Below are 13,131 nucleotides of genomic sequence, written 5' to 3' on the forward strand. Positions count from 1 at the left end.
GGAGGGTGGGCAGAGAGAGAGAGCGGAGGGTGGGCAGAGTGAGAGAGCGGAGGGTGGGCAGAGTGAGAGAGCGGAGGGTGGGCAGAGAGAGAGCGGAGGGTGGGCAGAGAGAGAGCGGAGGGTGGGCAGAGAGAGAGCGGAGGGTGGGCAGAGAGAGAGAGAGCGGAGGGTGGGCAGAGAGAGAGAGAGCGGAGGGTGGGCAGAGTGAGAGAGAGAGAGCGGAGGGTGGGCAGAGTGAGAGAGAGCGGAGGGTGGGCAGAGTGAGAGAGAGAGCGGAGGGTGGGCAGAGTGAGAGAGAGAGAGAGAGCGGAGGGTGGGCAGAGTGAGAGAGAGAGAGAGAGCGGAGGGTGGGCAGAGTGAGAGAGAGAGCGGAGGGTGGGCAGAGTGAGAGAGAGAGAGCGGAGGGTGGGCAGAGTGAGAGAGAGAGAGCGGAGGGTGGGCAGAGTGAGAGAGAGAGAGCGGAGGGTGGGCAGAGAGCGAGAGAGAGCGGAGGGTGGGCAGAGTGAGAGAGAGAGAGCGGAGGGTGGGCAGAGTGAGAGAGAGAGCGGTGGGTGGGCAGCGTTAGAGCGGCGGAGCGGAGGGTGGGCAGCGTTAGAACGGCGGAGCGGAGGGTGGGCAGCGTTGGAGCGGTGGGTGGGCAGCGTTAGAGCGGCGGAGCGGAGGGTGGGCAGCGTTAGAGCGGCGGAGCGGAGGGTGGGCAGCGTTAGAGCGGCGGAGCGGTGGGTGGGCAGCGTTAGAGCGGCGGACGGGATGTGGCGATTCGCCTCAGTTTGCGTTTTGCTGATGTGTTGGTGCGCAGGGCGCGCACAGTATGAGAAGTACAGTTTCCGGAGCTTCCCCCGGGACGAGCTGATGCCGCTGGAGTCGGCGTACCGACATGCGCTGGACCAGTACACGGCGGAGAACTGGCGGGAGAGCGTGGAGTACCTGGAGATGAGCCTGAGGCTGCACCGCCTGCTCAAGGACAGCGAGGCTTTCTGTAACCTCAACTGTAGCACGGTCCGGGATGAAGACCAGGGTCACTTCGGGCACTTCACCGAGCTCCAGATCTTCAGCAACATCATGAAGAGAGCCCAGTGCCTGAAGAGGTGCAAGCAGGGCCTGCCGGCCTTCCGCCAGTCTCAGCCCAGCAGGGAGACCCTGGAGGACTTCGAGAAACGGCAAGTCTACAAGTATCTCCAGTTTGCTTACTTTAAGGTGAGAACGCAACTTGCAGGACTACTTTTTAGATAAGGCCATGATTGATCTTCAGTCGTTAACATTTCATTAGGTCCGTTTGGTTTTTCCCTTACTTGTGTACTGGGGATGCAGGGTTGCATGTCTATGTGTATGGTGCAAGTCTAATCTTCAGTGTGCTCTTCCGTTTCATGCCTTTACCCACCTAAAAACACCCCTTACTGTGATTTAAATTGTTCTGATTGGAACTGTTTCTTTATTTTGGTTGTTAGTCTACAGCAGTTAATGACATTACCTACACCATAACTGTTTTCCAAAGTCTCACTGTCCCTCCAGATTGTTAGGGCAGTTTTTGCAGAAAGTTTGAAAGTAATCATCTGTTGACTGTCTGTTGCTACCCGTCACTAGTGTGGTACTGATGCCACTGCCACTCTGTCACTTCCATTGACCAGTGCTGTTACTGTCTGTACCCCCAGCCTGCCGTTCTGAATCAAAGTCCTGCATGTGGCAACATTTTCTCCAGCTGGTGTGAGCAGAACCGAAGCTGTCTCTTTCAGCTCCTGTCGAACCCACATTCTTTTGGCTCTGACTCCATCAGTTTCTCCGAATGCCCTTTTTAAAGTTTAGATCAGGTACAACTCCGCACTCAGTTCAACCCGGTGTCACGCTTTTAATCCACATTTAATCATTTAGCAAGACCACATTCCATGTTTACATCCGTGCTTCTCCCCTACTGCTGCTGAGACATTGGCCCAGGCCTTCAGAACCGAGACGATTAATTTCTCCAATGTTCTCCTCTTTGTTTTCTCAGCCCCCACCTTGCACAGATTTTGCTAATCCAGAGTGTCCTGTCCAATAGAAATCCTCACATATCTATCAGCATCACCCTAGACAAGCTAAACTGGTTCCCTGTGCCCAATGAATTGACTTCAAGATTCTTGCCCTCACTTTCAAATCCTTTCATGGATTCCCCCCCATTCTCCAACCACACGCAGCTCCTCTGAATTGTTGCTTATTCACGCTCTCTCAGTTCATCATTGAAGGTCAATCATTCAGTCACTGTGCCCTTGCCCTCTGAAATTTTTTTCCTGAGCCACTTCACTTTACTACCTCCCTGTCATCCTCCTTTTAAAAACCCATCACTTTGACCACCCATTTAGTCCCTCCTCCCCGCCCCTCAAATTGATTCCTTTGGTGTCAGCCTCACCATCTTGTTAAGTTGTTGGAGACGTTCTCTAATGTGAGGAGCTTTATACACTTAAAATAGAACAAAAGAGAATAGTAATTATGATGCGACTATAGTTCTAACTGTTGATTTTGTGGTTTGAATCATGACTAGATCCTAAATTTAAGAGGTAGGAGATTGTGTAACAATAGATGTCTGGTATGGGTTATTGTTGTATTTGGATCATGTTTGTCATAGTAACAGGAGGAGGCCATTCAGCCCCTCGAGCCGGTTCTGCCATTCAGTTAGATCATGGCTGATCTGTTCCTCAACTCCATTTACCTGCTTTTGCTTAATATCCTTTGATACCCTTACCTAACAAAAAAAATCTATCGATCTCAGTCTTGAAAGTTTAATTTGTCTGCAGCCTTTTGAAGGAGAGTTTTCCAGATTTCCACTACCTTTTGTGTGAAAAGTGCTTCCTGATAGGGTTCCTAAATGGCGTCCCCTTGTTCTGGACTCCCCCACCAGAGGAAATAGTTTCTCTGTGTTGTCAAATGAGAGCACGAATGATCTGAATCAGCCTAACTCTAAGAGCTAGGAAGCTGTGTAACAGCAAGCGATTGGTAAGGATTGCTGGCATACTTTAGCAAACTGTGTGTAACATGAGCACTCATGCAGGTTATTGTGGAGATTGGCCCAAATTGTTGATGTCAAAACCATCCCTTTCATGAGTTTTTAATCAATGTGTTCTGATGTAAAGCTGGCAAACACACGTTTATTGCTCGTCCCTAGTGCTTGGAAATGGTGGTGAGATTCTTGGAAGTTATTAATAGTCAACCACATAGCATAGGTCTGAGGCCATATAGAGAGACTGGTGGAGGGGCAGCAGGATCTCTTCCCTGAAGGGCATTCGTAAACCAGTTGGGTTTTTATGACAATCCGGCAGCTTTTTTTTCCACAAATTAGCAGATTTATTGAGTTCACTTTCACAACTGGCAATGGTGGGATTTGAACTCTGGGGTGCTAGACCAGTACCATAGCCACTAAGCTACCATTCCACCCCTGCAGCGAGTGTGATCCCCATAACTTGCTCGCTCTTCAGGCTCGAGAGTTGTACAGCCAAATCACTTCAGTGAGTATTTTTGAGAAACCACCAAGTACTGTTTTCCATCTTGCCTGTAGTTCACAGTCAGTCATTCAGTATTATATTAAAGTGGTAGCTGAAAATTTAATAAATATAAGGCAGATCATATTGCAAAAATTGCTGTAGCTCTCCTGTTTGTTCATTACTGTTGTTCAGCAAGAGTTCTACAAAATGTCATCTTTAGCAGTGTTCCAAAACAATTTTAGCTTTGAATCTCCAACAGTTCACTATCCATTCATCTTTGGTCTTTCATTTGCTTCAGTTGAAGCTTAAATTACTCCTCCCTGTAATTTCTCTGTGGTAAAACTTGAACCAAAGGAAAATACAACTAATTAATGAAAGGCTCAGTACTGTACTCAGTTACTCCTAGCTACTACCTAGTTTTCCCTGCTGGAAAGTGTGCACCGTGAGATTGAGTCAGGTTAGGATGTGATGCTAGCCATTGTCGAACAGCCTACCAAGCTCACACATGAAGAACGATCACTTGGTGGAAGTACAAGAGACCATGGAACTGTACTAGAACAAGAATCAGTGCGTTCAGGAGAGGAGGGGGGAGAAAGTCAGAATAAGAATAGAACATATAGAGCATAGAATGAAAAGGTTATTGACCTCTTCAAGCCCGTTCCTTTAATGGACTATATACAATCTACCCTATTAATATCTTGAGGGAAAGTTCTGGAATATTTTTTGCTAACACTCCAAAGGTAATTCAGCAAAGCTAAAAACATTTATTGAGAAGATCACAGATGATTACTGAAGACAAAGGCTATTTGGCCCTTTGGATTGCTTGCTTTCTTCAGGTGATGTTTCCATCGTCCCGGCACCACATTATGTCCCAAAGAACGTTCAATTATCTCTGTCTGCAACCTTCGGTCTTTTTGCTACCCCTGTATTTATCCAGCTCCTTTTGAAGGAGTTGGCTGACAGTGTGTAGATTTAGAGGCTGACATGGAGGCAAATAAGTTGGTGGATTGAAGCTCTGTAATGTCGGCACTTTGGGATGTTTTTGCACGTTAAAGACGCTATATAAATGCAAGTTGTTGTTGAGGGTCTTGGATTTTGAACGGGCGGTGGGGTGAGGGGAGAAAGTGGTCTTTTACACAACTCGTCTTTCATACGAGTATATATGAAACTCAAATTGAGAAGTCGTCCAGCAATTGAGCAATTTAATCAGTAGAGGAGATTTACTAGAATGGTACCAGGGATGAGGGACTTCAGGTATGTGGAGAGACTGGAGAAGCTGGGATTGTTTTCAGAGCAGAGAAGGTTAAGGGGAGATTTAATAAAGGTGTTCAAAATTATGAACGATTTTGATGGTGTAAATAAGGAGAAACTGTTTTGAACCTCTGCACTGTTGATGTATTAAAGATGATTTTGAAGTATTTGAAATCTTGACACTAAGATGTGTCTAAAATTTATAACTTATAAGGAGCACAATTAAGGTAAGTGTACGTTCTCTCAGTTTTGTTTGTGATAATTTGTGTCCAGTGATTGCTTTCTACGCCCTACAGAATGTCTGTGCTCGTTCACATTTAGGGCAAGAATGTTCCTAAGGCCATCTCAGCAGCACATACGTTCCTTCAGAAGCACCCAGATGATGAAATGATGCGGCAAAACATGGCTTATTACAAGAGTTTGCCAGATTCTGAGGAGTTCATGAACGACCTGGAGATGAAAAGTTATGAGGCAAGTGGACCATTTTTATGCAGATTTTGGAAATGGACAGTCAGGTTATTTTGGGTCTTTTTTCTTTCCACATTTCATGTAGAAATCAGTAATTGAACATGGGTCTAATACCAGCTTGCAGAAATCTTCACCTTTTTATTGGAGAAAATGTTTCCACTTGCGGGGAGTCCAAAACTAGAGGTAATCAATATAAAATAGTCAGTAATAAATCCAATAGGGAATTCAGGAGAAACTTCTTTACCCAAAGAGTGGTTAGAATGTGGGACATGCTACCTCATGGATTAGTTGAGGCAACTAGCACAGATGCATTTAAGAGGAAGCTAGATAAGCACATGAGGGAGAAAGGAATAGAAGGATATGCTGATAGGGTGAGATGAAGAGGGGTGGGAGGAGGCTCGTGTGGAGCATAAACACCGGTATAGGTCAGTTGGGCTGAATGGCCTGTTTCTGTGCTGTAGTTTCGATGTAGTTAAATTTAGTATAGTAATCACCATAAATGGGACGAATCTGGGGCGAAAATTGGTTCACAGGTCATTAAATTAGCAGCTTGAGCGGATAAGGCAATAAAAAGGCCAACAGAATCCTGTTGTACGGAGAGAGGCAGCTCCCCCACCCCCCCCCCCCCCGATACCCCGATATTCCAGTCGTATCTCCACCAGCAGAAGTGTGTTGGAGCAGGAACCCTCCCCCATCCCCGCACACTGACAGGGAAGGATGTGGACCCACCCCTACAATCTCAGGCCTTCCGAGGCCCCATTCAGCCAGTGGAAGTTGGAGCAGCTCCCTGTTGTTCCAGGAGATGGGCACTGAGGCCCAGGAAGGGCTGGAGCTGAAATGATTCCTCCTGCTGGAACCAAATGGCACAGTAACAAAGATAATGGGGGTGATTTTAAAACGGAGCCGGGAAGGGGGCGGGGGGGGGGGGTCAAATTGAGGTCGGGAAATGCATTAGGACAGGTTTCCCAGACATCCTTACGATTTTGACGTAAGGATTTTTTTTTGCCGGTTTCCCGTCCGACTGACCGACAGGCTGGTCTCAGTCGGACGGGAGACCAGTCTGGGAGGGGACATGTTCAGATAAGTCTGCAGGTAAGTTTTTGTATGGATGGGGGAGGGTGGACACGGGGCGGGAGGGTGGGTATGGGTGGGCACAGGTGGCATGGATATGCATGGGGCATGGGTGGGCATAGGTTGGCACGGGAGTGCGAGCCATGGGGGATGGGATCAGGTGTCAGTCACGGGGGGTGTCGGGATCGGGGGTTATCGCGTGGGTCCGCGATCGTTGTGGGGGGTCGCAGGATTGGAGTGGGGAGGAGGTCGGAGAGGGAGGATCGGAGTCGGGGGTGGGTGGTCCGCAATTAGGAGCTGGGGGTCCGCGATCGAGGGTTGGGGGGTCGGTGCAGGTAGGCTTGTTGGGCCTAGGGGAAGCGCTCCTGCTGCTCCGGGCCCACATGCTGTGTCTTTTGCGGCACTTGCCTGCAGTCTCGGGCCTTCTCTCCTCCTTTCACGAGGCATAAAACAGAAGGCCCGGGAATCCTGGCCCAACCCGGGGTTGAAATCAGGAATTAGTGAAAAATGGAGGCCTGAAGCCTCCTTGAAAGGTCTTAAGGCCCGACCCACCTCCTGGGAGTGGGTTGGTCGCCCGCCGCTGATCCTGCCCCAGTGAAAACCAGAAATGGGTGGTTTGGGGCGGGTCTGAAATGGTGGCAATTTTCAATGCCCCGACCCACCCGTTTTTTAATTTGAAAATTGAGCCCCATGAATCTCCTCCAGGATCAGTTGCTGTTTCCTGGCTCAGACCCTGGTTCCTGAGCAGGAGTCTTGCCAGCTGTCAGCTCTAATCTGGCGAGAGTTCCATTGGGCCTGAAGGCATAAGTGGAACAACAACAACTTGCATTTATATAGTGCCTTTAACGTAGTAAAACGTCCCAAGGCACTTCACAGGAGCGATTATCAAACAAAAATTGACATTGAGCCAAAGAAGGAGATACTAGGACAGGTGACCTAAAGATTGCTTAAAACCTACCTCTTTGACCAGTGTCTTCAGGAAGGGGAGAGAGAGGCGGAAAGGTTTAGGAAGGGAGCTCCAGATCTTAGGGCCTAGACGGCTGAAGGCACGGTCACCAATGGTGCAGCGAAGGAAGTGCGGATTCACGCGCGCAGAGATTGTAGGGCTGGAGGATATTACAGAGATAGAGAGGGGCGAGGTCATGGAGAGATTTGAACGTGAGTTGAGGCATTTTAAAATCGAGGCATTGCTGGACTGGGAGCCAGTATAGGTCAGTGAGCACAGGGGTGATGGGTGAATGGGACTTGATGCGAGTAAGGATACTGGCAGCAGAGTTTTAGATGAGCTTAAGTTTATGGTGCGTGGAAGATGGGAGGCCGGTCAGGAAAGCATTGGAATAATTAAGTCTAGAGGGAACAAAGGCACGGATGAGGGTTTCAGCAGCAGGTGGGTAGTATTACAGAGGTAGAAGTAGGCAGTCTTTGTGATGGAGAGGATCTGGGTTCGGAACAGTCTGGCTCAATCTAAGACAGTGGCCAGAGAAGGGGCCGGAATCAGTGGCTAGGGAATGGAGTTTGTGGTGGGGGCTGAAAACAGTGGTTTCTTGGGTTAGTTGGGAATTGCCCCAGGCACATCCCCAATGGTACAGTTGAATAATCAGAATACAACTTGCTCTTGAAGGCTTTATGCTCCTGTTGTCTGAGCAAACGTGACTAAACTGTTAAAACAAAGATTCTCATTCTCGGCCATTAGTCTTGTTTAGAATAGCATATTTTATTTAATTTGATGATTTTAAAAACTCGAGGGTTAGACGACCTCTGGTTCTTCCCTATTCTTCTGTCTGACTCGGGTTTGTTTCAAGTGCATCATTGAGTTGGGTGAGTGAGCCGTTGCTAAGTCTCCCGTAGTGCTACTCAGAACTTTGCGCTAGGAGGCATCGTAAGAGCAGCTTGCTGGTGGCGGGAACTCACTGAGTTTTGCATCAGCCATTACCCATGAGCATCCTCAGCAGTGATTGGGAGCCCAGCAGTGATTGTGAACACGTGCCCATCACTCCTTTTATAGTGCACCGCATCACCCAAGACTAATACTATATCATACTGCAGTTCATGGTGACCAGACTGTTGTTGAATTTTAGACTCTCTTTGTTCGGGCGGTGAAAGCATACAATGGTGAGAATTACCCCACCTCGATCACAGATATGGAACTAGCTCTGCCGGACTACCTCAAGGCATACGATGAGGCTATTGCCACCTGTGAGGGGTCTCGAGAGGTTAAAGAGTTCAAAGATTTCTACCCGTCCATAGCAGGTTTGTGCAGATCTTCTCAGATGTGAACTTCGCTTTGGCTGAAATTACAAAGACGAAATTAAATCATGGCTTCCCACTCTCCTTCCCTTTTTTTCTCTCCTACTCTCTCGCTCTCCACTTCTCCTTGCCTCCCCTCTCTCTCTCCTTGTCTCCCCCTCTCTCCTTCTCCCCCTCTCTCTCCTTGTCTCCCCCCTCTCTCTCCTTGTCTCCCCCCCTCTCTCTCCTTGTCTCCCCCCTCTCTCTCCTTGTCTCCCCCCTCTCTCTCCTTGTCTCCCCCCTCTCTCTCCTTGTCTCCCCCCCTCTCTCTCCTTGTCTCCCCCCTCTCTCTCCTTGTCTCCCCCCTCTCTCTCCTTGTCTCCCCCCTCTCTCTCCTTGTCTCCCCCCTCTCTCTCCTTGTCTCCCCCCTCTCTCTCCTTGTCTCCCCCCTCTCTCTCCTTGTCTCCCCCCTCTCTCTCCTTGTCTCCCCCCTCTCTCTCCTTGTCTCCCCCCTCTCTCTCCTTGTCTCCCCCCCTCTCTCTCCTTGTCTCCCCCCTCTCTCTCCTTGTCTCCCCCCTCTCTCTCCTTGTCTCCCCCCTCTCTCTCCTTGTCTCCCCCCTCTCTCTCCTTGTCTCCCCCTCTCTCTCCTTGTCTCCCCCTCTCTCTCCTTGTCTCCCCCCTCTCTCTCCTTGTCTCCCCCCTCTCTCTCCTTGTCTCCCCCCTCTCTCTCCTTGTCTCCCCCCTCTCTCTCCTTGTCTCCCCCCTCTCTCTCCTTGTCTCCCCCTCTCTCTCCTTGTCTCCCCCCTCTCTCTCCTTGTCTCCCCCCTCTCTCTCCTTGTCTCCCCCCTCTCTCTCCTTGTCTCCCCCCTCTCTCTCCTTGTCTCCCCCCTCTCTCTCCTTGTCTCCCCCCTCTCTCTCCTTGTCTCCCCCCTCTCTCTCCTTGTCTCCCCCCTCTCTCTCCTTGTCTCCCCCCTCTCTCTCCTTGTCTCCCCCCTCTCTCTCCTTGTCTCCCCCCTCTCTCTCCTTGTCTCCCCCCTCTCTCTCCTTGTCTCCCCCCTCTCTCTCCTTGTCTCCCCCCTCTCTCTCCTTGTCTCCCCCCTCTCTCTCCTTGTCTCCCCCCTCTCTCTCCTTGTCTCCCCCCTCTCTCTCCTTGTCTCCCCCCTCTCTCTCCTTGTCTCCCCCCTCTCTCTCCTTGTCTCCCCCCTCTCTCTCCTTGTCTCCCCCCCTCTCTCTCCTTGTCTCCCCCCTCTCTCTCCTTGTCTCCCCCCTCTCTCTCCTTGTCTCCCCCCTCTCTCTCCTTGTCTCCCCCCTCTCTCTCCTTGTCTCCCCCCTCTCTCTCCTTGTCTCCCCCTCTCCCCCTCTCTCTCCTTGTCTCCCCCCTCTCTCTCCTTGTCTCCCCCCTCTCTCTCCTTGTCTCCCCCCTCTCTCTCCTTGTCTCCCCCCTCTCTCTCCTTGTCTCCCCCCTCTCTCTCCTTGTCTCCCCCCTCTCTCTCCTTGTCTCCCCCCTCTCTCTCCTTGTCTCCCCCCTCTCTCTCCTTGTCTCCCCCCTCTCTCTCCTTGTCTCCCCCCTCTCTCTCCTTGTCTCCCCCCTCTCTCTCCTTGTCTCCCCCCTCTCTCTCCTTGTCTCCCCCCTCTCTCTCCTTGTCTCCCCCCTCTCTCTCCTTGTCTCCCCCCTCTCTCTCCTTGTCTCCCCCCTCTCTCTCCTTGTCTCCCCCCTCTCTCTCCTTGTCTCCCCCCTCTCTCTCCTTGTCTCCCCCCTCTCTCTCCTTGTCTCCCCCCTCTCTCTCCTTGTCTCCCCCCTCTCTCTCCTTGTCTCCCCCCTCTCTCTCCTTGTCTCCCCCCTCTCTCTCCTTGTCTCCCCCCTCTCTCTCCTTGTCTCCCCCCTCTCTCTCCTTGTCTCCCCCCTCTCTCTCCTTGTCTCCCCCCTCTCTCTCCTTGTCTCCCCCTCTCTCTCCTTGTCTCCCCCCTCTCTCTCCTTGTCTCCCCCCTCTCTCTCCTTGTCTCCCCCCTCTCTCTCCTTGTCTCCCCCCTCTCTCTCCTTGTCTCCCCCCTCTCTCTCCTTGTCTCCCCCCTCTCTCTCCTTGTCTCCCCCCTCTCTCTCCTTGTCTCCCCCCTCTCTCTCCTTGTCTCCCCCCTCTCTCTCCTTGTCTCCCCCCCTCTCTCTCCTTGTCTCCCCCCTCTCTCTCCTTGTCTCCCCCCTCTCTCTCCTTGTCTCCCCCCTCTCTCTCCTTGTCTCCCCCCTCTCTCTCCTTGTCTCCCCCCTCTCTCTCCTTGTCTCCCCCCTCTCTCTCCTTGTCTCCCCCCTCTCTCTCCTTGTCTCCCCCCTCTCTCTCCTTGTCTCCCCCCTCTCTCTCCTTGTCTCCCCCCTCTCTCTCCTTGTCTCCCCCCTCTCTCTCCTTGTCTCCCCCCTCTCTCTCCTTGTCTCCCCCCTCTCTCTCCTTGTCTCCCCCCTCTCTCTCCTTGTCTCCCCCCTCTCTCTCCTTGTCTCCCCCCTCTCTCTCCTTGTCTCCCCCCTCTCTCTCCTTGTCTCCCCCCTCTCTCTCCTTGTCTCCCCCCTCTCTCTCCTTGTCTCCCCCCTCTCTCTCCTTGTCTCCCCCCTCTCTCTCCTTGTCTCCCCCCTCTCTCTCCTTGTCTCCCCCCTCTCTCTCCTTGTCTCCCCCCTCTCTCTCCTTGTCTCCCCCCTCTCTCTCCTTGTCTCCCCCCTCTCTCTCCTTGTCTCCCCCCTCTCTCTCCTTGTCTCCCCCCTCTCTCTCCTTGTCTCCCCCCTCTCTCTCCTTGTCTCCCCCCTCTCTCTCCTTGTCTCCCCCCTCTCTCTCCTTGTCTCCCCCCTCTCTCTCCTTGTCTCCCCCCTCTCTCTCCTTGTCTCCCCCCTCTCTCTCCTTGTCTCCCCCCTCTCTCTCCTTGTCTCCCCCCCTCTCTCTCCTTGTCTCCCCCCTCTCTCTCCTTGTCTCCCCCCTCTCTCTCCTTGTCTCCCCCCTCTCTCTCCTTGTCTCCCCCCTCTCTCTCCTTGTCTCCCCCCTCTCTCTCCTTGTCTCCCCCCTCTCTCTCCTTGTCTCCCCCCTCTCTCTCCTTGTCTCCCCCTCTCTCTCCTTGTCTCCCCCCTCTCTCTCCTTGTCTCCCCCCTCTCTCTCCTTGTCTCCCCCCTCTCTCTCCTTGTCTCCCCCCCTCTCTCTCCTTGTCTCCCCCCTCTCTCTCCTTGTCTCCCCCCTCTCTCTCCTTGTCTCCCCCCTCTCTCTCCTTGTCTCCCCCCTCTCTCTCCTTGTCTCCCCCCCTCTCTCTCTCCTTGTCTCCCCCCTCTCTCTCCTTGTCTCCCCCCTCTCTCTCCTTGTCTCCCCCCCTCTCTCTCCTTGTCTCCCCCCTCTCTCTCCTTGTCTCCCCCCTCTCTCTCCTTGTCTCCCCCCTCTCTCTCCTTGTCTCCCCCCTCTCTCTCCTTGTCTCCCCCCTCTCTCTCCTTGTCTCCCCCCTCTCTCTCCTTGTCTCCCCCCTCTCTCTCCTTGTCTCCCCCCTCTCTCTCCTTGTCTCCCCCCTCTCTCTCCTTGTCTCCCCCCTCTCTCTCCTTGTCTCCCCCCTCTCTCTCCTTGTCTCCCCCCTCTCTCTCCTTGTCTCCCCCCTCTCTCTCCTTGTCTCCCCCCTCTCTCTCCTTGTCTCCCCCCTCTCTCTCCTTGTCTCCCCCCTCTCTCTCCTTGTCTCCCCCCTCTCTCTCCTTGTCTCCCCCCTCTCTCTCCTTGTCTCCCCCCTCTCTCTCCTTGTCTCCCCCCTCTCTCTCCTTGTCTCCCCCCTCTCTCTCCTTGTCTCCCCCCTCTCTCTCCTTGTCTCCCCCCTCTCTCTCCTTGTCTCCCCCCTCTCTCTCCTTGTCTCCCCCCTCTCTCTCCTTGTCTCCCCCCTCTCTCTCCTTGTCTCCCCCCTCTCTCTCCTTGTCTCCCCCCTCTCTCTCCTTGTCTCCCCCCTCTCTCTCCTTGTCTCCCCCCTCTCTCTCCTTGTCTCCCCCCTCTCTCTCCTTGTCTCCCCCCTCTCTCTCCTTGTCTCCCCCCTCTCTCTCCTTGTCTCCCCCCTCTCTCTCCTTGTCTCCCCCCTCTCTCTCCTTGTCTCCCCCCTCTCTCTCCTTGTCTCCCCCCTCTCTCTCCTTGTCTCCCCCCTCTCTCTCCTTGTCTCCCCCCTCTCTCTCCTTGTCTCCCCCCTCTCTCTCCTTGTCTCCCCCCTCTCTCTCCTTGTCTCCCCCCTCTCTCTCCTTGTCTCCCCCCTCTCTCTCCTTGTCTCCCCCCTCTCTCTCCTTGTCTCCCCCCTCTCTCTCCTTGTCTCCCCCCTCTCTCTCCTTGTCTCCCCCCTCTCTCTCCTTGTCTCCCCCCTCTCTCTCCTTGTCTCCCCCCTCTCTCTCCTTGTCTCCCCCCTCTCTCTCCTTGTCTCCCCCCTCTCTCTCCTTGTCTCCCCCCTCTCTCTCCTTGTCTCCCCCCTCTCTCTCCTTGTCCTCCCCCCTCTCTCTCCTTGTCTCCCCCCTCTCTCTCCTTGTCTCCCCCCTCTCTCTCCTTGTCCTCCCCCCTCTCTCTCCTTGTCTCCCCCTCTCTCTCCTTGTCTCCCCCCTCTCTCTCCTTGTCTCCCCCCTCTCTCTCCTTGTCTCCCCCCTCTTCTCTCCTTGTCTCCCCCCTCTCTCTCCTTGTCTCCCCCA

General features: G+C 52.9%; 1 protein-coding gene across 1 annotated transcript in view; it reads left to right on the forward strand.

Annotated features, from left to right (window-relative positions):
• Nucleotides 1-694: 694 nt before the first annotated feature.
• Nucleotides 695-13,131, forward strand: part of crtap (cartilage associated protein) — a 36,094-nt gene continuing 23,657 nt past the window's right edge. The window contains exons 1-3 of the mRNA XM_067981870.1: nucleotides 695-1,197; nucleotides 5,025-5,174; nucleotides 8,321-8,492. Of these exons, the coding sequence (XP_067837971.1) occupies nucleotides 751-1,197; nucleotides 5,025-5,174; nucleotides 8,321-8,492 (769 nt within the window). The 5' untranslated portion in view covers nucleotides 695-750. The remainder of the gene's footprint in view (nucleotides 1,198-5,024; nucleotides 5,175-8,320; nucleotides 8,493-13,131) is intronic.

The sequence above is a fragment of the Heptranchias perlo genome, chromosome 3 (assembly GCF_035084215.1).
Source record: "Heptranchias perlo isolate sHepPer1 chromosome 3, sHepPer1.hap1, whole genome shotgun sequence".
NCBI lineage: Eukaryota > Metazoa > Chordata > Chondrichthyes > Hexanchiformes > Hexanchidae > Heptranchias > Heptranchias perlo.